Here is a 26,084-nt window from a genome sequence, read left to right as displayed (position 1 = left end):
AGAAAACAAGCCGTGAATCATTTGTATGATCCCTCAGAGTCTCTCCCAGCTCCAGGAACAAGGCTCCGTACGTGGCGATTGATTGGATTATCTGGCACTTTCCCACAACAGGATGAGCTACAAGATATATAGATACATGAAATATGTCACCAACTCTCACAGAAATATTTGGATCCACGTTTGTAAATATTGTATAACTTTAAAAAGTCATGGCTTCATCCCTTTTTTTTATTTCTTCACTGGGGCACTTTTTTCTCTTTTTTTTCTTCTTTTTTTTGATTGATTGATGTTTTTAAAAAACAAGCAGGTTGAGTTTTTCACATCCAGTTTTGGTCCATAGCCTAAACCCACTGCCTTGTCTCTGTGTGCTGTTTAACGCTCATTTTGTTGCTGAAATTATGCTCGTTTGCGGTTTTAATAATTTTTTGTTTTGTTTTGATTCGACAGATTTTTTTTTTAATCCAGGTGAAATCCATTTAATCTGTTTAAAATGTCTAAGGGAGGTTCTCTTTTGCCATTTCGACGTCCGCACTAAAAAAAAAATACATTAGATTGTGTTTCCAATCAAAATATAGTGCTTGGAGGAGCTATGAATTCAGATGAATCTATAACACTACTGTAGAGTAGAGCACAAATGAATCAGACATAGACAGAATAAAAACAGCGATTAGCATCAATAAGGATTAGTGGCACTGAAAAGAAAGAAAATAATAATAATAAGGCCTTTAAATGTCTTTACAAAAATTCACATATTTTGGTGATATTCCAAAAAATGTTTGCAGCATATGATCAAAACAATATATTATTATTATTATTATTATTATTACTATTATTATTATTATTATTATTATTATTATTATTATTATAAGGTGTTATTTGAATTGGTCTGTGAGCTCGTTGCCATTCATCTCATTTCAGCCATTTTGTTCCTCTTCGTCTCTGAGTTGCTTTATTATTATGAGGCAAATTGTTCGTGTAGACCTTTAATTTTATTTCTTAGTTTTGTTAATGAGATTGTAATTTATTCAACTGTGTTTTTTTACAGACGACACAAAGTGCGAGATATATATATGAAATGACACCGAGGGGCTTTTGTTTTGTAGGGAAGGAGGGAGACATATTTTCTATCTGATTGCCACAGCCTGGACCGTCACAGCTAAATGTATATACATCTTTTCTGCGTACAGTAGCTTGCTTTTTTTTTCTTTTGTTTTATGCAAAGACAGATATCCAGGGATGTTTCTTTCTTTTTTCCCCCTCTCATGTGGAAACAGCTTTTGTTTTTGTTTTCCCCTCCCTGATTTGTATTCCCCCCCACCCTGCAGAAAAAAACAAGCAGAAACGATCATGGCATTGGATTCTTCCCTCGGTAGCTTTAATGAATCGATCAGAGTCATAACTCACTGGAAATCCAAGTTGTGGGACGTGTAGACCTGTAGCAATCCGGCGCTGATTTCTTGTTGTTTTCTTTTAACTGCTTGTTAAACCAGTCGTTTTTGTTTTTATTTTATTTTTTTCATTTTTATTTTATTTTTTTGGGAGGGGGGGTTATAGGCTATGTCATATTCACTGGATGAACTTGGGGTAGATATAAAGCAGATGAGATAAATGCCTGTAGGTGTTTCATCACTTGACACATGAACGACGGACTTGCACATTTTTAAATAATGGGGTTGATATTAAACAGCTTTTTTCCAACGTCGAGGCTAAATGTATTTTTCTTCTCTTTGAATCCTGCAAAAAAAAGAAAAAAAATCCTGCAGCGGTTAGTTCACTGTCTGCCTCCTCACAGCTGTGCTGAGCCCATTGGTTTGGGAGGAATTAATGGCTGGGAGAAAATCAGGGTTGATGAATGGAAGATTATGAGCCGATGATGTGTTGTTTCTGCCCCAGGCTGCTTTTTAAATCGACTGGCTTTGGCTGGGAAAACCTCAGCTTCCATCTAAGGTTAAATTAGAGGTTCCCAAAATAGGGTCCGAGGACCCGAGAGTGGCCCCTGTACAGGCTGAGCATGGCCCAACAGAGCAGTATTTTGGTTTCACTGCTATTTTACAGCAAGTGTGAATGTTTCACTGTCTCACAGCACTGAAAACTAAAAACATCTAAAACAAAGATCAGCGTTTTCACGACATGCTGTGAACCCTTAAATAGTACACAACAATGTTATGGTTATGTTTTTCTATCGGCCTATTGTTTCTTTAAGATGCAAAAACATAAACACTCTGTTTTATATAATTATCATCAGAAGACAGAAACTGCATTGTTTTGATATTTGTTGCCTGTAAATCTCTCCTCACTTGGGCTAGAGGAGCTGGAGGCCTACAAAGTGAAGGTTAATTAAACAAGCCGGGACTTTGAATGCATCACAATATGAGATTTAAACAACTGCTTCCTGTTTTTCCAACAAAACTTACCGGACTTCATTTAGTCAATAACATAATTTAATCAAAACAGACAATTCACCATCCACTCTCTTATTTCTACAGTGCAGTGACAGTGATATTGACAGTGGTAACCCTGTTGGTATTTTCCCATTCCCCACAGTAGCGATGTCGTCTCTCTATAATCCTCCCATAGGACTGTGTGGTGTGATGTTTATATGAGCATCTCTCTCTCTATTAGATCTATTCTGGTTCATTTTATTTTGAAACTGCCAGCCAATATGCAAACTTGCTGTTTCCTCGCCACCACCTCCTGATTGAACTCCACGCGTGTGAAAACGTGTCGCCCTCTGTGGTTGCCATAATAATAATATTAATTGCAATCGTAATCTTCTCCATTTCACTCCTCGAGCTGCCAGCAGCCGCCTGTTCTGAGGGTCTGCAACCAGAGCAGAGTGTGTGGATGTGGAGATCATGGTCCTGTGGATGAGCTGTGGGTGAAACCTATAGGTATAGTCTCAGCATTATTGGAGAGATGGGACAACGATCAATTATATGATCGATAGCTGATTGCTCATTTATGACCAATTAACCTAAACATAAGAAAAAAAGTAGGACGCTCTTTTATTTCATATAAGTGAAGAGAATAAACATAACAGACTGGAATCACTTATTATTATGTCAACTCTTATATACATTATTTGTTTATTATATTTTGGACCAAATAGTGACAAAAACAAAACAAAAACGTGTTATCCTGGTAGAAAAAACGGTCTGTTGACATTTTCCAATGATTCACACGAGCAGAGCATTTTTAAAAACCACATTGACCCTGATGGTTTTTATATAATCACTGGCAATATGTCTAATTTACCTATGGGCTGCTCATCTCCGTTGACGTGGTTCCTCTGTGTAGCTGCACAGACCAGTGTGGGGTTTTGTGTGTGTGTGTGTGTTTCAGTGTGTGTCCTCCTGACACTGTCATTTTCTCCTGCTGTTTTGTTTGTGGATACCGCGGCAAAATAAAAACAACATCCCATCTCTGCGCGTCATCGCGGCCGTTTGACCTGCCATTTGGACGCCTGGCATGAGATGACACCCTGAAATGAAGCCCCCCCTCTCTGATCTCTGAAGTAGACTTTAGTGGAGCCCAGTAATCAAAAGAGTGTGCCCTCGTGCCCTTCATCCGCTCTCTAGCAGATGCAATTAATAGCGCGTCGCGTTAATTACACCTTCCTTTTTATTTAGGTGACTTGAAATTTCCCATTAGGCTCCATGGGAAGAAAAAAAAAAGGTGTAGTGTTGTGCTGCTGCTGACTGGCTGACTGGCTGAGGAACACAGAGGGGGATAGTCGGTGCTCTAGCGCCATCTAGCGACGCCAGCGTGACCCGAGGCCGGGTGAGTCCAAGCTGTCATCATCTCATTGTCTGAGGGCTGCATGGCTCACAAATGAAGAATAGACTGTTTCTTTATAGTCATCTACTAATGGCACCAATGTGCAGCTAATGTCTAATCTAATGAGTCTGTGGTCTGGAGTTCTGCTTTAGATGAGTTCATTAATGTAATAAAAGATTTTAGAAACCCCAAACAACAAGGTTAGCTAATATTAAAGTAACATAATATTCAAACAGCAGCAGAACAAACAGTCTATGTAGAAATAAATCACACTCACCGATTGTAAGTTGTTGTATAGGCTAGACAGAACAGTTTTATAGGAAAATGTGTTTCATGTTGATATCTTTGTTGTTCAGATAATTCATTAGGCAATAACATTGTTAACAATTAACCACTGCACACACCGAAGAGTTATTTTGACCTATGTAGCCTATTTTGTAATTCTTAGTTCCTCAAAAAAAAGAAGGAAAAGTAGCCTACACTTTTTGTTTTGCTTTTGAAATGACATACGTTTTATTAGCACGTCTGTTTTTATGGAAGAGAGCAACATTAAAAAGTTAGAAAACCTAAACATATTACATAGAACATCAACATGAAGCATTAAAAATTAAGAATTACAATACATATTTGAATACAGGTAAAATATAAATTACACAGTATCAATTCATCAATATCAACCTATAGACTGGAGTAACATTTGCTTTATTAGTAACATTTATATATTGTGGTTTTTAAAAAATTGACAAATTGAATTCATAACTGATTGGTAGCCTGCGTTGTGATTTTAGATCAATATGAACTAAAATAAACTCTAAGTTAATAGTCCATCCATTTCTATCAGAAATGATAGAGACTGATCAATCAAGTTGAGTACAAGAGCTCCAGCTCCCAGTGTCACAATGATCAAAGGTCCTTTATCAAACAAGCATGTCAGATATTTGCTGATGATCCCACTTTCTGAAATTCGAGGATCTGCTGCTTTTCTCACTTTGACTTTGTCAATTTAATTATAGTTATTCTTTTTATTATTATTATTATTACAATAGAAGCAGAAAGGATAACACATGTTTTAAAGACACTATTGATGCTTGAGTTGCGTGCAGCTGCTGCCTCAGTGTCGTGGTTGTGACGCTCTGGGACACAGAGCCCACAGTGTTAATGTTATAAGTACCTGAGCTTCCCCTATACTCTGACAAATAAATCTCCTGCAGTGAGAAAAGGCCAAGGAGACGTCACCTGCTGAACTCGGGACGGTCATTTGATTTAACAATTAATTAATAAAATAAAATAAAATGAGCTGTTGATTGATCAGTAATGAAGATCATCTTATTGGCAGCCCTAGACTGAGTTAGAGCAGTGAAAGGAATTCTGATAAGATAATCACATTCACCTATTATGCATACAGTGGTGTCACGATCAAAATCAATAGTTAAATAAAGCATTGTTTGTGCACATTATAATCAGGTTATCAGGATTACTGTAAAGCTCCCCTTTCCTTCTTATAGCTATAATGTAAAGAGGCTCCACCTGTAAGTCAACCTGCGTTATTCACATTCGTGCTGTTGGTTATTTTTCCAGTGACAGAGGTGGCCGGTGCCTCCAGCTCTAGGTAATGAAGTGGGTCACACAGTTTGTACCCGGTGTCAAGACACGGTTAAACAAGCCATGCTGACTCAGCTCTAATGCAGCCCCCCCCCCCCTCCTGCCCTGTCACTGAGGGGAAACACTGTATTTGTAATTAGCAGATTTACTAACTTGTTACAAAAAGTGACAAATTAAAATGCAATTACTACAACGAGCAGATATATTTGTCTGTCCATAAGAAACAGCATTAGTTCTCTAATCTCAGTCTGATCACATAATGTCATTTAACATTATGTTGTAACAACATCATGTTTCAATATAATTTCCTGGGGTCTAATTAGTTTTGAAAATGAATGTTTTAGCAACTAACTTTATTTACCCCCCAGAGATCTTCATCTAATGTCTTTGTACAAAGTTTCCCCTGTCAAACATCATGTCCATCTCTGAACCGAGGGAAGATGAATCAGCCTTCTGCATCAATCAGTCATTCAGTCTGTCTGTCTCTCTTTGCTCACACCACCCATCCCCTCTTCTCCTCCTCCTCCTCCTCCTCCTCCACCCCGAGCACACAGATAACAGTGATACAAGCTCACGACCTGAACATAATTCCACCATTTGACATTGTTGTTCTTCAATCTCACTCAGATGCATCGCAGCTAATTACACTTTGCACACTTAAGTACACAAATGCGCGTGTGCGTTCATTTGTAAACGAGTTATTGTTTAATTATAACTTCTCATGAACTTCGCTGATCAGTGGGGCGAAACGTGTCTCCCCTTCAGCGCATAATTATTCAGGCTATAATTGCTCGGCCTGTTTGTGAAACATGCACATCTCTCAGCAAGGCCATTTTGCACAGCATCTGTGCCAGATCCTCTGTGAGAACGCCCACAAGCCTCTAAATGGCTCCGTTAAAGGCTGCTCAGAGAACAGGAGGCTTTTAGGTGGACACCAGTCAGGAGAGTTACAGAAGCTTCAAAGACGGTTGAGAGGTAAATTAAAAGTTTTCTACGTTTGGTTCTGCTTTGAGTTCAAACGCACTTCTGACACTGATGCTTATCAGAGTTGACCAACAAAATCCCAATTTCAGATCCATTCACTGGTTTGTTTGTGGTTTCAACTGCATCTCTTGGTCTTCATTAGCAAAGGTGGATTGATTTCATCTACTCGATACTCATACCAATGCTGAAAACAATGCATTTCTAGACATACAGTCGACCTTTCCAGTCATTAAGATGAGCCTCTCCTTCCATGACCATCTGTGGCTCTGAGTCAGCGGCTTTATGGCCCAAAACAGGAACAGGATGTTGTTGTTCTTTTTCATTGGTCCCCAACCTGCGACTCGAGATTAAAGTGTTTCCATATTTCACAGAGTTCTCTCACCTCGCCAGGCTCCTAAAACTCAATCCCGAACAATCTGTGAGGGAGAATAAACATCCCATATTTCACATCCACACTGAGCCCATAACCTTTAACAAGGGGTCATGAGAGGGCTCCATTATCAGGAGTCACAAGTGAAAGAAGTTGAAAACCTCTGGTCTATAAAAGCACGTACTATCTGGGGAAAAAACAAACAAAAAAACAACCTGTAAGTGACTGAATGGGCAAAGAGGCTCGCTGCAGGTTTCATGATAACTGGTCTTCATTTTGAGAAATGCCAGCACTATATCTGCCATACTAGCATCAAACCAAATGTGGTGCCACTTGTTTCCAATAATTACAGCCAAGTATCACAGTCGGACACTGTGTACGGATGAAAACGGTTATCCCTTGTGGATATAGACGCAACTGAACAAAAAAAAAAAAACACTGCATCCCTGCTGCTTCAAAAAGCTACCTATGGATTATAGTATTTAGATGGATTTAACAAACACGGCGCTGACATTCTCTATATCCTTAAAAACAAAACAAAAATAATAAGCTTTAGACACAGCGGTGCGAGGGACTGACAGGGAACGTCTTCATTATTAGACCCTAAGCCGGGAAACTGGAGAAGGAACACCAAGCCACATAATGATGGGTATCACAGTGAAGCCCCCACCCCCCCCACCCTCCAGGCAGGTCTGAGGCCTGTCGGGGTGCCAGCCTGCGGAGGACTCACAGGAGGCAGACCACAGCACACGTCTCACAGCTATTACTGACTGGCAAGGTGCTGCCATATTTGTCAAGGTATGTTCTTATGTCACTCATGTGGTTTGTGGATGGAAAGAGAAAGAAAGAAAGAAAGAAAGTGTGGGGGGGAGGGGGGCAACCTTGTGCCAGCCCTCCCCCACCTCACCCTTTCCCTTGTTTAGATTTTAATGTTGGATTTATTATTCAGGAACAATATTTCCATCCATATATTCCCTCTGCAGTTTCATCAAGCCACGTCTGTAGGCCCCTGAAAGACAAATAAAAAGCTGAACTAATTGCTGTGGATCCCCCCTGGATATATCAGCCTCATAGAGCAGCATGACAGCAAGAAATCAAGCCGTAGCGCAGAGCGGAAAGCCTCCATGAATCACGTTTGCACCCACACCGCCACTCGTACACACAGCAGCAGCAGCAGCAGAGACTGCAGCAGTGACTGTGGTGGTGGTGGTGGTGGTGTTGGTGGCTGAGGAATAATCATTGGGGAGGCAGTCCAAATTAATACTTCAGCCGAGGCCGCCTCGTTCTCCGTCATTAGGGCACATTACAGGGCCACAATATACATCATTAAACCAGGCATAAACAATTCATTAAAAGGCCGTTAAGAAGACAAGCTAATGTCACTTCTCCCTGTGGTATTAATAGACTGTAAAATAGCAGAGGGTTAAGGCATAAAGGATCATTCCACCACTACTATTCAGTCCGTCATCCAGACTAAAGGCCTCAGCGGCTGTGGACGACCCCACTTTTCTCCTTGTCACACTTACGTGGGTCTACTTACGACGGCCTTAACATGACACAGTGGAACGGTTTACATTTGTTACGACAGTGATGGCGTCCTGTTCACTGGAGCTGGAGAGCAAGGGGAAAGTGGCATGTTAAGCCAGTTAATGCATTTGTAGTGATGTAGACACTTTTGTTCTTCTGTCAAGATTCCTCATAATATCCACGTCCCAGCAAGAGGATTGTGGGAAAATCAAAGGAGCTGCACACAGAGACAGACAGAGACAGAGCCTTCTGTATCAGTCATCAGCCTTCACTTTATTTGAAATCTGGTGAAAAGTGAAGCACCCGGTTTCATCATGACAGGGGCACAATCTTTTCACACACACACACACACAACAGCAGCTTTCACGCCGCAGCACAGGGAGCATCACTGCGTGTCCTTACCAAATGGCACAAAGGCTGACCACACATCCACACACTAGGAAGAATGGAAAAAAAGAGGAGTGCATTTTACATGACAGAAAAACAGGATCGTCCCAGTTTCACACAGAAAATACAAACACTATAGAGTTGAGTTGTTTTGTTTTTTTGAAGTAAATGCTGTTTGTTTCTGATCATTGCTGTACACAGTAGCCTATGCTGTCGTACATGATCAGTGTTTTTTATTTTGATGCTGTTGTCTCTGGACCAGGCAAAACGTGATGCACTTCTTGGCTTCCAGTCAACCAGCTATAATAAAATTGCTTTCAGCTGCAATTATCTGATTTCCTATTCATTGAAGTAATATCTGCATCATCTGAATGGAAGGGCTCCTCTAGCTTTGCACACACCCATTCCTATCCAGACACAACCGATGCTGAGAACAAATGGAGAAATATCAATGTCAACATAAATAATGGGACATTCCAGCATTTTCCCATCAAACCCATAATCTGACTGGAAGATTGATATCTGTTAACTTCAAGACATCCCATATCAGGATCCTGTAGGCTACTGCTTTGTCAGGACTAGCTAAAGCCTAGCTTAGCACAAAGGAGCAGGGAAACCACTGGCATCCATACCATGGTGACGATTTTAGAAATACAAGTAATTTCAAATTCCCCTGACACAAAAAAACGTACATGGACAGCATTTATCCAGTTTTATGTTAACTATGACATTTTGTCTTTCTGGCATAGGCCTACTGAAGCGGAATAATTCAGATTTCAAGTGCCAATAATGTGTTATTTGCTCTTATTTGTAGACCATCCAGAAAAAATATACTTTGATCATGATTTCAGTGCAAGCTAGCTCTGCACCTAATAAAAATGGAAACAGAAGCTAACTTATATACAAAGACCATCTTCATCTTCATCGCTGTAAGGACATTCTGAATGCTAATGCTAACTCAGCGGCTCCATTCTTTGTACCATTGCTGGTAATGGTATGTTTGTACCAAGCTAAATTTAGGGCGTACTTCTGTTCTTTGTATCACGCTAAAGGCTAAAAAGCTCCTTCTACTACAAAGCTGGCCTAGACTCATGGAGTCCCACAGGTAGGATATCAATCCTCTGATATGACTTTGGGTAAGAAAACAAAACACTGCATTTCCTGAAATGTACTGTTTATGTATATAAGGAAAATGAATTTAAATAACATTTTTATCACACAGGGAAGTATAAATAAATAGTATTTTGCATATTAATCAACATGGCTGATATACAATATATGGCATATACACTGGTCATATATAGTAGAGGGACTAATGACCAGGTTTCTTTGTATTACTTTGGTTGAAGGGCGTAAAAGCAAAGCACTTCACTACAATCTAATCCACATGGACATCACACCACATTCAAACAGGAGTATAAGGCACAAATATTGACTAGTAGCATGTGCTTAAAACAAAACTTCAAGTTTTTTCAAAAAAAAAAAAAGAAGAAATGAAATGCTTCTCAAGCACTTCTGCCATACTTTACCCATGGCTTTATAAATTACAAAAAATTAAATAATTAGGAACAGGAATATATGTTTCACAATCATACAACTACAGCAACATTCAACACTCAATAAGCTATAGTTTTTTCCTCAGTCTCAGTCACTTCAGTGCGAACTGATCATTTGTGTCATGTGTTGTTTGTTGTCGTTGTGTCAGAGCAGCACCGATGGCAGGTAACCTCAAAGCCGACTCAGTCTGGTGTTGTCGTCTTTAAAGACGTCTGCTGTGCTGGTTTCTGAAGTAAAATATATGTTTAAAAAAAAAAAAATTAAAACCGAATGAAATAGATACCCCTGAGTTTCAGGACAATTACTGAGATCACAGACTATTTACACTGCGTCATTCTTACGTTCTCACACTTCACAGTAGTCCTCCCCATCTGCTGATCTTCATGTTGGTAGGTATGTACATAAGCAGTGCTGCAGTCAAACAGCACAGACAAACAGCTGCAGGTTAATAACAACAGGAAAAACATGCAGAACCAGTGACATTCAAACTGTTGTGCCCACATCTTTTGACTTAAACACTCAATCCTCTCCTCCAAAATGAAATAGCCAAAACAATTACTAACAAAATAAATGACCAGTATGACCTCAGCATACACAATTATCAATCAGTCTAATTAGCTTTAACCTGACATGATTTCTTTTTTTGTTTGTTGTTGCTTTACTTGGGCCAGATTAAAGAGTTCAAATAACCAAAAAAACAACTATGAAACATGTCATTTCCATTAAAGGGCAGAAATGAAGTTACATCTGGCAACTTAATCTACAAATTTAAGCCATAAAAAAGCCAAAAAGCCTTGTATGTTTGATTAAGTCAGCACCTACCAATCTCACTACAAACTTTTCTAATTTATATATCATAACTATAAAGTATGGTGAAAAACTAATAAATGCATACACTGATATGTTGCTTCAAACTTGTTAATTGCAATATTCTGATAATTTAGAAGTTGTTCCAGTCATTTTTTTTTTTTTTTACAAAAGCAAAATGTCAATCTGTCACTGGTTTCAGCTTCTTTCAGGTGAGGATAATTTGCCTTTCTGTTTTATACCATTACCTCTTAGTGCTTTCATCCCACATGAGCCACTTTGTCAGTCTTTTATCAGATTTTTTTTGTACTTCTCCACTTATAGCATGTGTAAATTAAAACTCATTTTGTTCTTGTTCGGTTCTTCACAAGTTCTCACGTTTTCAAATGAAAACATGTTGTTAGTGAATCTCAGGTGCAAGGACAGTTGATGGCGTGCTGTTGTTGTGTCACTTCAACATGATGACTCAGTCAGTTTGCGTCAACCAAAAAAAAAACTTGTGATACTTGCATTAAGGTTCAAGTTGGCACAATCCACACAGTGCAGTGTGTGAAGTAAGGCTGCGTTTCACCTCCAACGCTCCTGATACCACTGAACACAACAGCATCAAGTATTATTTCTTATAATTAAATCAAACTGGCTCGACGTTGACAGGTTCTGTCAGAACTGTGCATTGAAATAGACCATGTTAACAGCACAAGGCACTGACAAAGCCCCTGATCTTTAAATATGTTACCAGCTAACATCAATATGTGGCTACCAAACACCCCGTTTTCCTCTGTATTCACTAAGAGTATGTTTCACACTTTTTTTTTCAAAATCCCTTTTTGTTCTCCTACCAAGATGTTCGAGGGAGGTTTTCTCCTAAATGTTGGGTTGTTTGTGTGTCTTGCATCCAGTACCAAGGCATATTTTATAAGCCTTGTTTTTCTTGGCAATAAATGAAAAGTGGTGATTCATATTCTGGGAAGATGTAGCAGCTTTACTGCAACAACCCTGATTTCGAGTGTCCAAAAAAAAAACCAAACACAAAAAAGGTCTCTTGTTCTATTATCCATTAGTAGTGTTCAGTCATTTATTCCAAAGAACCTCCTCTCCCAGTCCAACCGCTTTAACTCCTGATCAGTGAAAGATCTTGTCTCTGATACAGATACTGTGATGCTCTGCAATCTCCTCCAGCATCTCCGCCGATGCTTGATTCTCTCTGGGGCAGTGTTTGCTGGCAAGCACCTCCCTGCTCCTGCCTGCTGTGGACAGCTGGGGACAGTGGACAGTGGCCGTGGGTCACTGGGTGAAACTCTTCTTGATGGCAACATTGGGGAACAGGCCACACAGCTCTTGAACGACCCGCATGTCTATCTGGGAGCAGAAGGAGACGTCCAGGAGGAGAAGTCGAGGACAGGACTGGAGGAGTTTCTTCAGCGAGGCCGGGCTCACCAGCCGTGTACCTGTCCAGACAGATGTGTCACAGCAGGGTCAAAGAAAAGGGGAAGTAATGAAAGGACATCTTTAAAAACAGTGTGCATATTTATAAGAGTAAGCTGAACGCACATTTACGTCCATCATTACCAATAATAATACAGCTAACACAAATAATATAGAAAGAGTCTGGACCAAAACAACACGTCATATTATTTTGTTTCCTTATGCTACTGGTGATTTACTCTCCAGCTGCTGTAGCACACCTGTAACAGCCAAAGAACTGATAACATCAGCAAACTGTATCCAGCCTGAATAACACTCGTCATGCTACTGTGCTGTCAAACTCATCAACTTATGCAACTGGAGCTACAGTGCACAGTTACTGCTGTGGTGAGCTGTTGCAACTTTGCTTACTGAGCAGTATTTCACTCAGTATTAATCCTCTGGGTTACTGTTCATTTGGGAGTTTTTGAAATTTCTCAAATGCATATATTTTTTACCCCCAAATTGTGCTTTCCACACAGCAATCCAATGGAAAATGATGATTCAATAATGACCAGGAATTATAAATAAATGAATTCATTCATATGTTGCAAATGTTTGTGTTTATCAATGAAATGTGCACAACTTTTATTTTTAATGATGCATCAGTAATGATGATACCTATATGTATATTCACAGGTCCATAACTGAATATGGGAAAAGTGAAAAATTATAAGACAAAAACAAGTGTAATGAAAAATGAATAGTAATCTCCAAAAATTGAAATTTAATGGAGCCAGGAGCACGCACATTTGAGGTGCAGGCGGAAAATTAATGTTCAGTAATATTCCGTTTTTCAGATGCGACGATGGCCAGGTGTAAAGAAGGAGGCAACAGTGTTGGCTTGTTGCCATTATACATATGGTAATGTTTGCATATTTGTGAGGTGCTGTGAGTCTTTTGCGGTTTACTTTGACATCTAACCACATCCCACATTGGAAATGCTCCACTAAATATAAAGTTGATGTGAAAAACAGCCACTCTTTAAAAAGCTGTTAACGACCATAATTAACAAATAGTTAATAAACACCAAATGTTTGTGAAGGGATACCCACGTATGAGAAAGATAATTGCTTACCCAGTATGTCGAGATGCTGCAGCGAGGGGCAGCTGGCGGCCAGCTCCTCGATGTCTGAGTCGCAGACGGTGCGGTTGGCGGTGAGGAAGAGTTTGCGCAGGCGCGGCAGGCTGCGGCCGAGGTGCTGGAAACAGCCGGTGCTGCTCTGCAGGGTGGGACACCAGCCCAGGTCCAACTCCTCCAGCATCCTGAGCAACCACAGACCAAACAGAGAGACCGGGGTCACACAGTCGACAAATTCAAACCGGAGTCAGATACGATCTTCTGTGGTTTGCAACACTTAACTTGTTTAATAGCATAATGGTGATTAAGTGCATTGAAGGATTTAACCAGAATTACTGTCTTGTCATTGTAAACCTCAGCCAACAAGCTTAGTTGGTTTGTAATTTATGAATCCAAGTGAACCTTTGTGTGATCACTGAGATCTTGACCTTTGTCCACCAAAAATCTGTTCTTCCTTGAGTTTGTCCCACAGAAATTTAATTTCCTGAGATATTGCCTTCAAGAGAATGAGATGGGCAGCAGACAACCTGAAGACATGATCCCCTCAGTGATCATTTTAAAACCAGGGTTCTTACACATTTTCCTACACATTTTTTCCAGATCCTAGTTTACAGACTTCTCAGTAAAAAAAAATCAAATAATTTGTGACATTTGAGTAATTAGATGTGTATCATGTCAATAAATTATGCAATTAATCGTTTGTTTTCATTATTCTGAATTTATATGGCATTATAGAATATAAGAATAGAATCATTTCCAAGATATTATAGCCAGGTACAATAGCACATACAAAATAATTAACCCAAATAACTTCAGATAAGACCAAACCCAGATAAGTATTAAGATAAATATATTTCCATACAAGTTTCCATTTTCCATACCTTTCCAGACCTGGAAATGTATAAAATCAATTCTATACTTTCCATACTTGTGTAGGGAACCCTGTAAAACACAGAACGCAACAACACTGCCTACCTGCAGCCAGAGACGAGTTCGGCCAGGCCTCGATCTGTCAGGTTCCTGCAGCGCCACAGGTCCACCGAGCGGAGCGAGCGACAGCGGGCAGCCAGCATGCTGGCTACAGTGTCATAGTCCTCAATCTGCAGGAGAGACAGACTGCATTAATTCACACTCTTCAGTTTCAGTGTGTGTTTGAAGCCTCGTGGAGAATCTTTGACCTTCAGCGTATACAAATCTACAGCAACCCCTTCAAACCTTGCAGCTGATTTAGCAGATGTGGTTTATGAATGATGGTCTGTGTGAAGTCTGTGTAAATATGATCAAGAAACATAAGAGATTCTGTGATGTTTGCTCCACTACAGACACCACGACATACTGTGTGCTCCGTGCTTTCACAGAATTCAGTAATTTACCTTGAGGACGGCAGTGAGAGAGAATGAAGTAATGAGTCAGTCAGTCAATAGTCATTTTCCTCTAACCATCTCTCTTGTGTATTTTGAACAAACTTTTGAAATGTAGCGATAATAAAAAGCTGCTTAGATGTATCGACTGGTTCGAGGCGCATAAGCTCACTTCCTCAAGAGAGAGAACAAAGCTCTAACAGAGAACATCATCATCATCATCATCAAAAAAAAAAATTGAAATAGTCTTTCAAGAAGTGATTTGTGTTTGCGCGACTGTTATTGTTCTTTGGTGTCAGGTAATGTTGGCCATATTTCATCCTTTCATCCAAAGATGAAAGCAAAGAAATGGAATTCAGCAGCCAAACAGCCAGTGCATGTACCTCGCCCACAGAAATGACAGCATGCAGAATTTCTCTTAGCAGTGGACTGATATTAAATCTTTGGCTGATAGAGTTGCTGTCATTATGTATTTCCATTCCATTACTAATGATGACACTTTATGTCTGAAGAGAAAGCACGAGAGGAAAGTGTACTCAAATTTTTTGGATTTCCTCTCACATTTTCTCATTTGCTACATCATAATTTGCATCAAAGATCAATCATTTGGATGGAAACTCAGCTAATGACACGGTGTGTGCTTGAACGACCGAGTCATTTTGTCTGTTAAAAACCGAGTGAGTGAGAAAATTAGACAGCCAGTAAACAATGTGTTTGAACTGAATTTCCTTTTCTTTTTGAAATACCTTTTAGAAAGCTGCATTAATAGGCTAATTAATCTATGATATTGCAAAAATGTGTATTTTAAAAGCCAACATAAACCCACAAACGCCACATACTGTGCACAGTGTACAATGATATTATGCACAGTGAGCGGAACATCATTAAAGGAACAATTTGACATTTCTCATATTAAACATAAGGCTGCAGCTAGGAACCAATTAGCTTCACTGAGCTTCAACTCTGGCTCTGTGCGATGGTAATGAAATCATTTTTCCAGCACATCTAAATTAAATGTGATATCTTATTTGTTTAGTCTGTACAAAAACTGAAGTGTAATGAAAACTTCCTGTTATGTGGGGGTTATGCACAAAGGAAAGAAACATCTGAAACATGAAATAAACATTGAATTATTGTATTTGTTCCAATAAATCAAATAAATAAAGGTTAAAGAAGAGCTTTACAGTACAAAACTCAACAGTACAGATCAAGCTATAGCCGTTTTCCTCTGTCCAGTCTTTCTGTTAAGAAAAGCTAATCAGCTGTAGCTGTAGATGACAATGCTTTTAATCTTCTCGTCTAATTCTTCCTCAAAACAAATGTGTTTCTTTCTGAAAAAATTGTGAAATATTCCTTTGCGCAAAAAACTTACACAAGCTAATGGCAAATCTGTTGACTGAGGAACTAAAGAACCTCACAGCTTCCTTATTTATGTGCACTGACACATCCAATGTGACAGGGCTCTGGAGTCCTCCGCTCTGTGTGTGTCTGTGTGTGTCATTGTGTTTCTGTGTGTGTGTGTGTACATTCTCACCCTCACACAGCTTCCCAGGTTGAGGTGTCTCAGCTCGATGCAGAAAGTCAGGATGCTCAGAATAGATGTTTGCTGGTGAAACAAAGAGAGAGGAAGATACAGAGTTACTCACCCACAGTATACTTTCAAAAAGTGTCATTCGTGTCACTTGTGATATGTTTATATCTAAGAGTGCAGAGCCTGGTAATGAGGGCATCACAAAAAAAAAAGTCAGGAGCAATGAAGGAAAGAAAAAATTAAATTTGCACAATGACTGCTGTTTGTAGCAACATGTTCAACAACAAACTGCACCCCCCACATTGTATCTAAGTGTAAATCTAGACATTAATTTAACAATACGCACTTGAATAACACTAACAGGTCCAGTCAAAAGTCAAAAGTTCCTCCTAAGTGTTTTCCTGTCTGCTGCGTGGGAACACTCAGGTAACACTTACTGTATTTAAGGGAATTTAATATTGCACAAACAGATTCTTTTCTTTTACATCTCCTCACAGAGTCAGCACGGCGAGGACAGAGAACTCTCCAGTGGCTCTGCAGCTAGGATGGAGACATGGGAATTCAACACTGCAATTGCCAACACATGAACCTCGGTGGCAGGGGGAAAGTGTCAGACATGAAAGGGAAAGCCTCTTGTGTGTGTGTTTGGTGTGTGTACTCGAGTCTGTCGCTGGCATCTTTACAAACGCCTCTCTGCAGCGAGCTAGCCATTTAATTAGAACAGTGACAGGGTAATGACAGCTGAGATGTCAGGGCTTCAAACAGACACACAGCTCGCTCTGTCTGCCTGGGTATAAACAACTTGCAGCATGTTGCCTGGCTCCGCTGCAGAAACTCTACACTGCCTCCTGCCCACAACGCCGCTCTGAAACATGACAAACACTGGAGAAACGCTGAGGTGTAACACCGACGCACAAGACAGTGGTTTTTTTACACGTCAGACAGGCCTGAACCCGAACACATGCAGGACGTGTCTCCGAGACCCCCCGAGCTCAGGGGTTGACTCAGTTCATCTTAAAACACAACAACAACAGAGAATCAGCAGCACTCTCCCAAAAACATGTAGCATCGAATAAACAGCCTGTGGAGATCATTAGTCCTAAAGCATGAAAGGGCTTCTGAATGGGTGATTAAATTGAAGTAAAAACAAAAAATAAAAATGAAAAGACAGGCCAGCAAATGGTTCAGTTATTGCCAAAATAGTTTTTAGATATTCCTGTTTATATGCAATTTGGTCTCTAGTGTTATCTCTTCTCTCTTCTTTATTTTAGTCTTTATTGAAATGTAGTTTGTTATTGTATTTTTGTACTTATAACCTCATGTTCTTCACAGCACAAATACACCAAGTCAAATCCTTTGTAAGTGTAAACATACTTGGCAATGAAATCTATTCCGATTGTAATTATATTTTGGCACCAACTAATTATTTTGTGGCAATTGAGTCCATTTATACTTTCATTTTTTATTTACAATTTATGATTGTGAGTCTACCTCCATGTAAAAGAATGCTATGCTTATTGTTAGTTCACCTCATGTTCACGTGCATTGAGGTGGTTTATTGTATCTGGTTGTACAAACGTGATTTTATGATATCACACTTACTTCAGTCAAATATACAGCAGCGATTTAAGATTCAAACATCTAAAATTTAACTAAAATTATCAACAAAATGTGAAATAGGACAACTTTGAAGTTGCGTCAAAGACCTCAACAGTACACTATGTATTGTGTTGCTGAGATATCTAATACTATCTAGTGTTTTCATTTTGATTGAGGTTTCCCAGTGACCCTGTTGACTGAACCCACCTCTATCTTAGTCCGGTAGAGCACGAGCCTGCGGAGTCGGGTTAGTTTAGAGATGTGAGTGAAGGCCTGCGAGTGGAGACGGTCGCAGGACGACAGGTTGAGCTCCTGTAGCTCTGGACAAGTCTGGGAGATGACCTCCAGACAGGCCTCGTTCAGGAAGTGGCAGCATGAAAGCTCCAGACAGACCAAACTGAGGCCACAAGCCTTCATGAAACTGTGGGGAGAGAGAGGGAGAGAAATGAGTGGAAGTAGAGAGAAACACAGAAAATAAATCAATCCCACATGAGGAACCTCCTAATCTTTCCATTCATATTTCAGACAATAATAACTTTTCAACATGTCGTATTTTATTTTCCTTATGAATGACAGTGGAAAGTTTCTTTTGTCTCAGTGTGTTTCTCTCTACAACAACAAATGCCTATACTTGGGAGTATTTGCTAGTTTTCCAAGGTCATCGGCATTTTTCTGGCACTTGTGGTGCTGCTGACAGTCTGACCTGCTGAAGCCGGTCAGGGTGAGAGCTCCGCGGCTGCCGGTCCAGGACAGGTTGAGCCTCTGGAGGAGAGTGCAGCGGCTCTGCAGGTGTCCCAGGGAGGCGTCACTCAGCCGGGCCCAGTAGGGCTGCAGACTCAGCTGGGTGTACTGCAGCGGGTCGCAGCAGTGCTGGTGCAGCAGCTTACAGCTCTGGGCCAGACGGCAGAGGTCTGGCAGGGTCAGGTGGCTCAGTATCAGCTGGATGAGCTGTGGACGGAGGATGGGGAGAGAGGTTAGGAGGCGAGAGGAGAAAGGAAAGGGTAAGATATAGAGGGGGGAAGGGGTGAAAGGCAAGGAGAAGAAATGAGAGAGACAAAAGATGTGAGTGCACTGCAGAACGCAAAGTATAACAAAACATTAAAGAGTGGAGGAACAGAGAACAACAGAGTGGAGAAGAGAATGTTAATTGTGCCCTGTCTGTCAGGCAGATCTAAATAATGGTTATCCGGGACACAAAGCATTGATAGCAGGATCAGTGGCGAGGTGAGCCGGCGTGTTTTGCACTTTGTTCATGTGCCTCTCAAATTGAAAGAATGACTGTGCTCGTGTGAGTGTGTGTGTTGCAGTGAATTAACAATACGCAGTGTTCAAGCGGGTATCAGCTGACAGATAATAGCTATATTGTGTTTCTGAAACAAACACACGCCGGTTGTGAAGACCGCTGTTAATGGCAGCGGTTTGGAGAGGAGATAAGAGAATGAGTATCAAGCTCGCCTCAGACGACATGATACGTCTGTTTGGCATGAAAATGACTGTGTGTCCGTGAGTGCACATGAGATCAGGTGTGCAGCCGGGCCAAGCCACAATGTTCACGTGATTGTGTTGAAGACTGTTAACTGAAGTGTGTGTGTGTCTGTGTGTGTGTGTGTGTGTGTGTGTCTATGCTCATACAGGGTAGACATGAAGATTTTTGAGCTACCAGCTGCGAAAGATTTTGGAATTCATCATAAGATACAGTATGATCACAATCTGCTCTGAATTAATGACAGAGATAAATAGAATCTTAAAAATAGTGTGATGCACTTTTAATTGTTTTTGTAATAATTCTAATAATTTGGGTGAAATAAGGAAACAAATTGGAGCGAAACCGTTTTTCCTATTTTATGTTTTTCGCAGTTTTCGTTTGCATGTTACATAAGATTCAACAGGTCAAGGGTCTACAATGCTCTGTGAGATGAATGTGCATATGGATATTAAATTAAAGGGATAGTTCAACATTTTGGCAAACTGGCCCATTGCCATAATCCCTATAGTTTTAGGAGTAGGTTCGTTACCTTTAATTGTCGATGCAAGCTACTTTTAGAACTTTTAGTTGTTTTCGGGGCAAATGCAGAGTCTGCTCGCCGAAAAACTGCCACCAATGGGAACACGCATCAACGGTTTTGCATGAATTTACCTCGAAAATAACTCAGTTCCGTTATTATTATCTCCGTTATTATCTCATAGCGTGGTGAATGTGCAAGTCACAATTTATCCACGAGAGCATTTTGGAGTTGTTGGATTGTGTATTTGATGAGTTTGATGAGGGAAACCAAGAAATCTCATTAGCCCCTGTAACGTAGCTCTGAGCAGCTTGCGGCTCTGCTCCGCCGTTCTATAAGTAGTTTGCACCGACAATTAAAGGCAAACCTACTGCTATGTCTATAGGGATTATGGCAACTATCCCTTTAAAGCACCAACTTCAGCATGGCTACGAGGTGGTAGGTGAAAATAAAGTTATTTGGCATCAGCTCTGACAATCAATTTGTGTTCAATACAATACTTTTCTCTGTTATACAATTAAAGAATAAATATGTTTTGGTTTTGGACCGTTGGACAAAGAAAACAAGACATTTGATGATGTCACCTTGGACTCACAGACTTTATCAAAGCTACTTTTCAGTTTTCTTTGTTTTCCATCAGATAAAAAAATGATTGATTAACACTGACAGTGACCATTAGTTCAGCCTAAGACAGGAAATTTGTTTCAGACCTTTGTTGTTATTCCCACTGGGGTCATCATGTTTCCACTCTAAATTCTTTAATCAATAAGTAGCCAAACATCTGCTTTTTTTATTTACTTACTGCAACAGGCAGTCAGATGTGTCAGGGGGGACCTTAACATTTACATTAAGTTTATTATTTAGTTTAGTAAATTAACATTTGGTACCAACATTCAGGATTTGCAGCAAAATTTCAGTGTCTGCTCTTCATCATCCTGGTGTGTAATTACCTCATAGGGCAGCTTGTCAAAGTAGCCGTTTCCTGTCCTCTGGTGTTTGCCATCTCCTTGCCTGAAGGGGCCGCCCACGTCGGACAGCTCCTCCTCGCTGTCACTCAGGTCGCTGATGTCGATGACGGGCATCTTATAGAGAGCCAGCATGGGTCTTTCCTTCACACCACGGAGAATGACGGCGTCCAGCTCGGTGTAGTAGTCCAGCAAAGAGCTGTTGACCTCCAGTCTCAGCAGGTTGGTGGGGAAGCTGATGTGCTTGATGTTCGGGGAAAACTGCCGCGCCTGGGGTGTCAGCACCTTGGTGGGCTCCCCTGACCACAGCACCTCCCATCTAGACAGCACAAAGTATATACACAAGAGTTGTACTGTAAAAAACTACAACAGCAATCTTTAAGCTGGCCAGCTGGGATCTATGTAGCCAGAGGGCTTAAATCTTAGAAGGGGTGAAGGGTGACAGAAAGCAGGTTTCTCATGAAGGATATCAAGTGGGCACCTTTGATCACCAATTTTTTTTTTTTTTTTGCCCTCTGGAAATAGGCCCATAACTCTGTTGATTTGTAGGCAGCGCTCTACCTGTAGCACAGCGCCCAGCATCCATCAGACCTACAGTCATTTTTATAGTTCAACAGTGGCACTCCAGAGCTTCCTATGACTTACAACACCTGACCACTTTCATAATCCATCAGGACAATATGCCCTAACTTTCATCTCACATTTCATCTTCAGCTGCTGGCTCAGTGTTTCTATGCTTGTTTTTTTTTAATGCTTCATGTACTGGAACCATAACACACAGACAAAACATAGTGTTAATACTATGCCTCCTCCACAAATTCAAAGATTGCTGGTTTAAAAAAAATAAATTGCAATGACTTGTGAAACTGACAGGCAGAGATAGGCTCCTGCTACTGTCGGTATGGCTGGCGGACAGATAAAGACTGTGATTGAGACAGATTTTTATTTTTCAGACTTTAATTTATAGCAATTTTGCAAACAGTAGGTTGCATGCATTTTTTATAATGACATAAGTTATAAATCAGACATGTGTTTTGGGTCTATTGAGGAAGCAATGGACTATATTGTAAGGACTAGTTCAAGGCTGAGTCTGAAGATAAAGGTTCATAAGTATTCTCTGCTGAAACCAGATTAGCATCTGAAGTGGAGTTCATTATAATGATATCACTGTTGCATGCTGTGTGGGAAAAAGGTTAATAGGGACAGAAAGTGGGGCAGATCTAACTAATTGAAGATGACAATAGTTTTTTGTTGATGACCAGCAAGACTAGATTTAGCCAATAGCCAGGTTTTCATTTGGTAGTAAAATTTGTTGTTTGGTTGTCTCACATAGGTAACGTCTGTCTGTAGCAAGCAGCAACATGAGAGGCTGAAACATGAAGCCAATGAGTAAGACTGAAACCTGGACTTCTTCAAATGGGCATTTGTGTCAACCCCCAAAGGTCCCCTACGTTAAAATGACCAACTTTACAAAAAACTGTACAAAAAAGGTTTTACCATCTAGAGGTTTCTACCGTATAGTCTGATTTCCTCCTTTATAAGAACTGTACAGGGGGGTGAGTTTTTACACAAGTCAGTCATTTAAATCTTATTAAAGGTATAGTTCAACATTTTGGCAAACTGGCCCATTTCCAAAAACAACTCTGTCTCGTAACGCTCCATTATTATCTCATAGTGTGGTGAATGTGCAGGTCACAACTTGTTCACGAGAGTGTTTTGGAGTTGTTGGATTGTGTATTTGATGAGTTTGATGAGGGAAACCAAGAAATCCCATTAGCCTTCGTAGCGTAGCTCTGAGCAGCTCGCGGCTCTGCTCCGCCGTTCTAAAAATAGCTTGCACCGATAAATAAAGGTAACGAATCTACTCCCGAAACTATAGGGATTATGGCAATGGTCCTATTTGCCAAAATGTTGAACTATCCCTTTTAGACTTTGATTCTGCATGACTGAGAGTGAGCTGCTGTACCTCTATAATTGTCAAAGTCTAATTACACAATCTTAAGGATTACATTTGCACCTTTTGACTCAATTAGTAGAGAGCAGAAACATTTCTCACCAATCTGCTGGATTTGTACACACATAGTCTATGCTTCTTTGTGGAGCACTTTCCATAACAATATAACAACGTGCTTTACACACAATGTGCATGATAAAACTAATCAAGCTGCGTTGTTTTCTTATTAGTGTTAATCAGTCAGTGTCTTAGGAGTGACGGATGGTTGTTACCTGACATCAGTGGGTGGGTTCTGGGAGAAGGGGTTGTGAGAGCAGGCCAGGATCTGGACGATGGCTCCAGGGTAATAAGTCTCAAGCACCTCCACTGTCGTAGGGTAGACGGGCTCCTCAAAGCCCAGTTCAATATAATCCTGACTGTGGAAGCCTTTAGGGGTGCGGCGGAAAGGCGGAGGAGCACTGGCACACTGTTCCCACCATGTCCCATAAGCTCTGAACACAGCCGTCTGGGTGAAGTCTCCTGAACTGGGGTACACGTTGGGAACCCCAGCCAGGTTCCACATGGTGTAGGACATGCTATTCTCACTGCCATAGTGGGAACTGAAATCCAAAACCTCCTTAGCATACTGCTCCACCTCCACACTGACCGGCAACACCGCCCGCTGGCCTGACTCCACGGCCCGTCGACTGGTCAGAGCCTCGCCTCGAGTCCCACTCCTGGAGCGTCGCCGCAGACAGATATAGTAAAACATGCTCAAGAGGGTTAACATAGGGAACTCTGGGGCTGATGGGGGCAGAGGGGAGAAACGGAGACTAGAGGGAGGAAGAGCCTCCACCTAGTGGATTCACACTCGCTCAAGTGCTGGGGGTGGACAAAGCGCAGGCTAGAGGCCCGGCTGCATGCATGACCTGTAGGTTAGGCAGAGACAAACACACACAAGAGTGAGAACAGAGGGAGAGCAGGTGTGAATACCATTGTTTCTCTTTTTGTAAAACAAAAAAATACATAAAATACAATAAATCAAATGTGTGTCAACCAGACTTTTAGCTTGATGTACTGTAAGTAGATGTTAACTGTCAAAATCAAAACAAAGTTAGTAATCCATACCAAGTTTGAACATTTCACTAAATGAAAACTTCTTTAAAGTTAAGGGGAGTAGCTTCTAAAGGTGACACCATCTATTATGTGGTGCCACAGGTGTAACTGTAGAGCAAAATGTAAAATGTAGCTTGGTACCACTGTTGACAGATATTTCAGTCTCTTCAGGGCTACTCCTATTGACAACAACATGCAGGTAGCTAAGTAACATGGAAATAGGCAAAACTGGACAGTCCAAAAACCACTCAAAGAAAATGACTGACACCTGAGTGACTAATATAATATCCTGCAGGATCAGGTTGGTAGCACCACACCTGATGTCACACAACCTCAGACTGGCTCATTAACTGGCCTGCAGGACACCAGGTGCATCACTGAATAAAAGAGCAGTCCAATATGCAAAAGCAGTAGCTACTGTTAATACAAAAGTGATCGACAACAACAGCTTGATTTTTCATGACACACTAAACGATTTTTTCTAGCATTCATATTTGGCATGATGGTTAGTAAGACATCTGTCTTTGATGTAACTAACTCAGAACAAAAATATATTTTCACTTTACACGGACTCTGAACACCAGGCCAACACTAGAGGACATTTAAATGAACAGTTGTCAATCTTGTTGGCTTTGATTAAAGTATTGATTACAATTATGTGCACGCGTGTAAAACAAAGTTATACCGTATAAAATAGGGGGAAAAGGGGCTAGTCAGATATAAGTTAGCTTATATCAATGCTAACTGAGAAATGTCTCAGCTTTTTTTAGCATTAGCTAAGTCCGACTCATCAAGTGTAGTTGGACAGCAGGACACTTCACTTAACAAGTGAAGCTACATTAACGTTATCCCAAACCTTGGCTGACTTTATAGTGATTCAATCTAACACTGGCGTTGTATTAACATGAATATAACCTATGAAAAAACTAACTCTGAACCTCACAGTTCATTAAAAACACACTAACAGGACATGGACTAGTGAGGTAACATTAACCAGGGAGGTGAACTGCCCCACACCTCCCTCCCCCAACGTTGTGCTGTTGTTGCTGTCAGTGTTAAATAGCCTGGGTGTTAGTTAGCCAACGTTAGCTAGTAGCTAGCCTCCACACAAGCTGAGCTGTCAAAAAAACACACACACACAACTGTTAGCTTCCGGGGCTAGCTTTGCAAAAGTGTACAATCGAACAGGACGGGATATTAGTTCAATTTACGGTAAACGTAGATCGATATATCCATTCATTGAGAGGAATCCTCTTCTTCCCTTCATCAGGATGTTTCAACCACCAAACAACATTCCTGCCGTTTTACCTTATGATGCCTTCCGGTACAGTCGGACATTGCTAAACGCGTTAAGCGCACATTATAACGAGCTCTGTATTATCGTTAAATAAGGAAAGTCGTATCACAAATTTCTACGATTTACTCTATTTTAGATGTTAATTTTGGAAGAAAAACATTGTATGTCATGTGACAGTCATGCAAACAACTGAGGATCACAGCGATACACACCGTAGACTTCGTTATTACACTCATTTGCTCCGCTGCCGTTCAAAACAGGTGGAAAATACTTTTTGCAACGACTGCGACAGAAGAAAAACACAAACACGTCATATGGGTCATATGTTCGTAAAGAATGGATATTTGAATGCGTAGTTTAACCTATCTAAAAAAAAAATCACTAGGAATTGCGTAGGAACAGTAAAAGCCCCATCTGTTCCGCACAGCAAATTATCAACATCCGGTCAGCGTTGTTTTCGAGCAAAGGATTGTGGGAATTGTTGTTCTTCAATTGCTCCTACCAAGCGGCAGTTTATTATTTTCGTTCAGTTCGTGAAATAGGCCTAGATAAATACTTGCAGTAAAGTGAAATGTGCTCAGGGGAGTAATTCTATGGGCTTTTCTGTCTCTCATACTGGATTTCCTTGAGTAATGAACAAGGATATTCTATAGCACTATAAACTAGTATTTGACTTTGTCTCACAATTTGTAACATATCCTATATGACACTGGGGCTGTACAA

At 40.5% G+C, this 26,084-nt stretch overlaps 1 protein-coding gene across 4 annotated transcripts; it reads right to left on the bottom strand.

Moving 5' to 3' along the window:
• Positions 1-9,887: 9,887 nt before the first annotated feature.
• Positions 9,888-25,773, bottom strand: fbxl4 (F-box and leucine-rich repeat protein 4). 4 transcript variants are annotated; one of them, XM_085802851.1, is made up of 9 exons: positions 25,574-25,773; positions 23,242-23,877; positions 21,001-21,334; positions 18,751-18,995; positions 18,255-18,468; positions 16,452-16,523; positions 14,532-14,656; positions 13,554-13,741; positions 9,888-12,459 (listed from the first exon to the last, which is right to left on the bottom strand). In XM_085802851.1, exons 2-9 carry the CDS (start codon positions 23,736-23,738, stop codon positions 12,296-12,298), a joined length of 1,839 nt encoding a protein of 612 aa, XP_085658977.1. In that variant the 5' UTR covers positions 23,739-23,877; positions 25,574-25,773; the 3' UTR covers positions 9,888-12,295. The 4 variants fall into 4 exon arrangements, with proteins under 4 accessions (XP_085658977.1, XP_085658976.1, XP_085658975.1 ...); XM_085802850.1 differs by lacking the exon at positions 25,574-25,773 and adding an exon at positions 25,373-25,432; XM_085802849.1 differs by lacking the exon at positions 25,574-25,773 and adding an exon at positions 25,276-25,428.
• Between the last annotated feature and the right edge of the window lie 311 nt (positions 25,774-26,084).

The sequence above is a fragment of the Trachurus japonicus genome, chromosome 16 (assembly GCF_045865225.1).
Source record: "Trachurus japonicus isolate A0001 chromosome 16, Traja_1.0".
Taxonomy (NCBI): Eukaryota; Metazoa; Chordata; class Actinopteri; order Carangiformes; family Carangidae; genus Trachurus; species Trachurus japonicus.
Note: the sequence above shows the minus strand (reverse complement) of the source record. Positions and strands in the feature narration are given on the sequence as shown.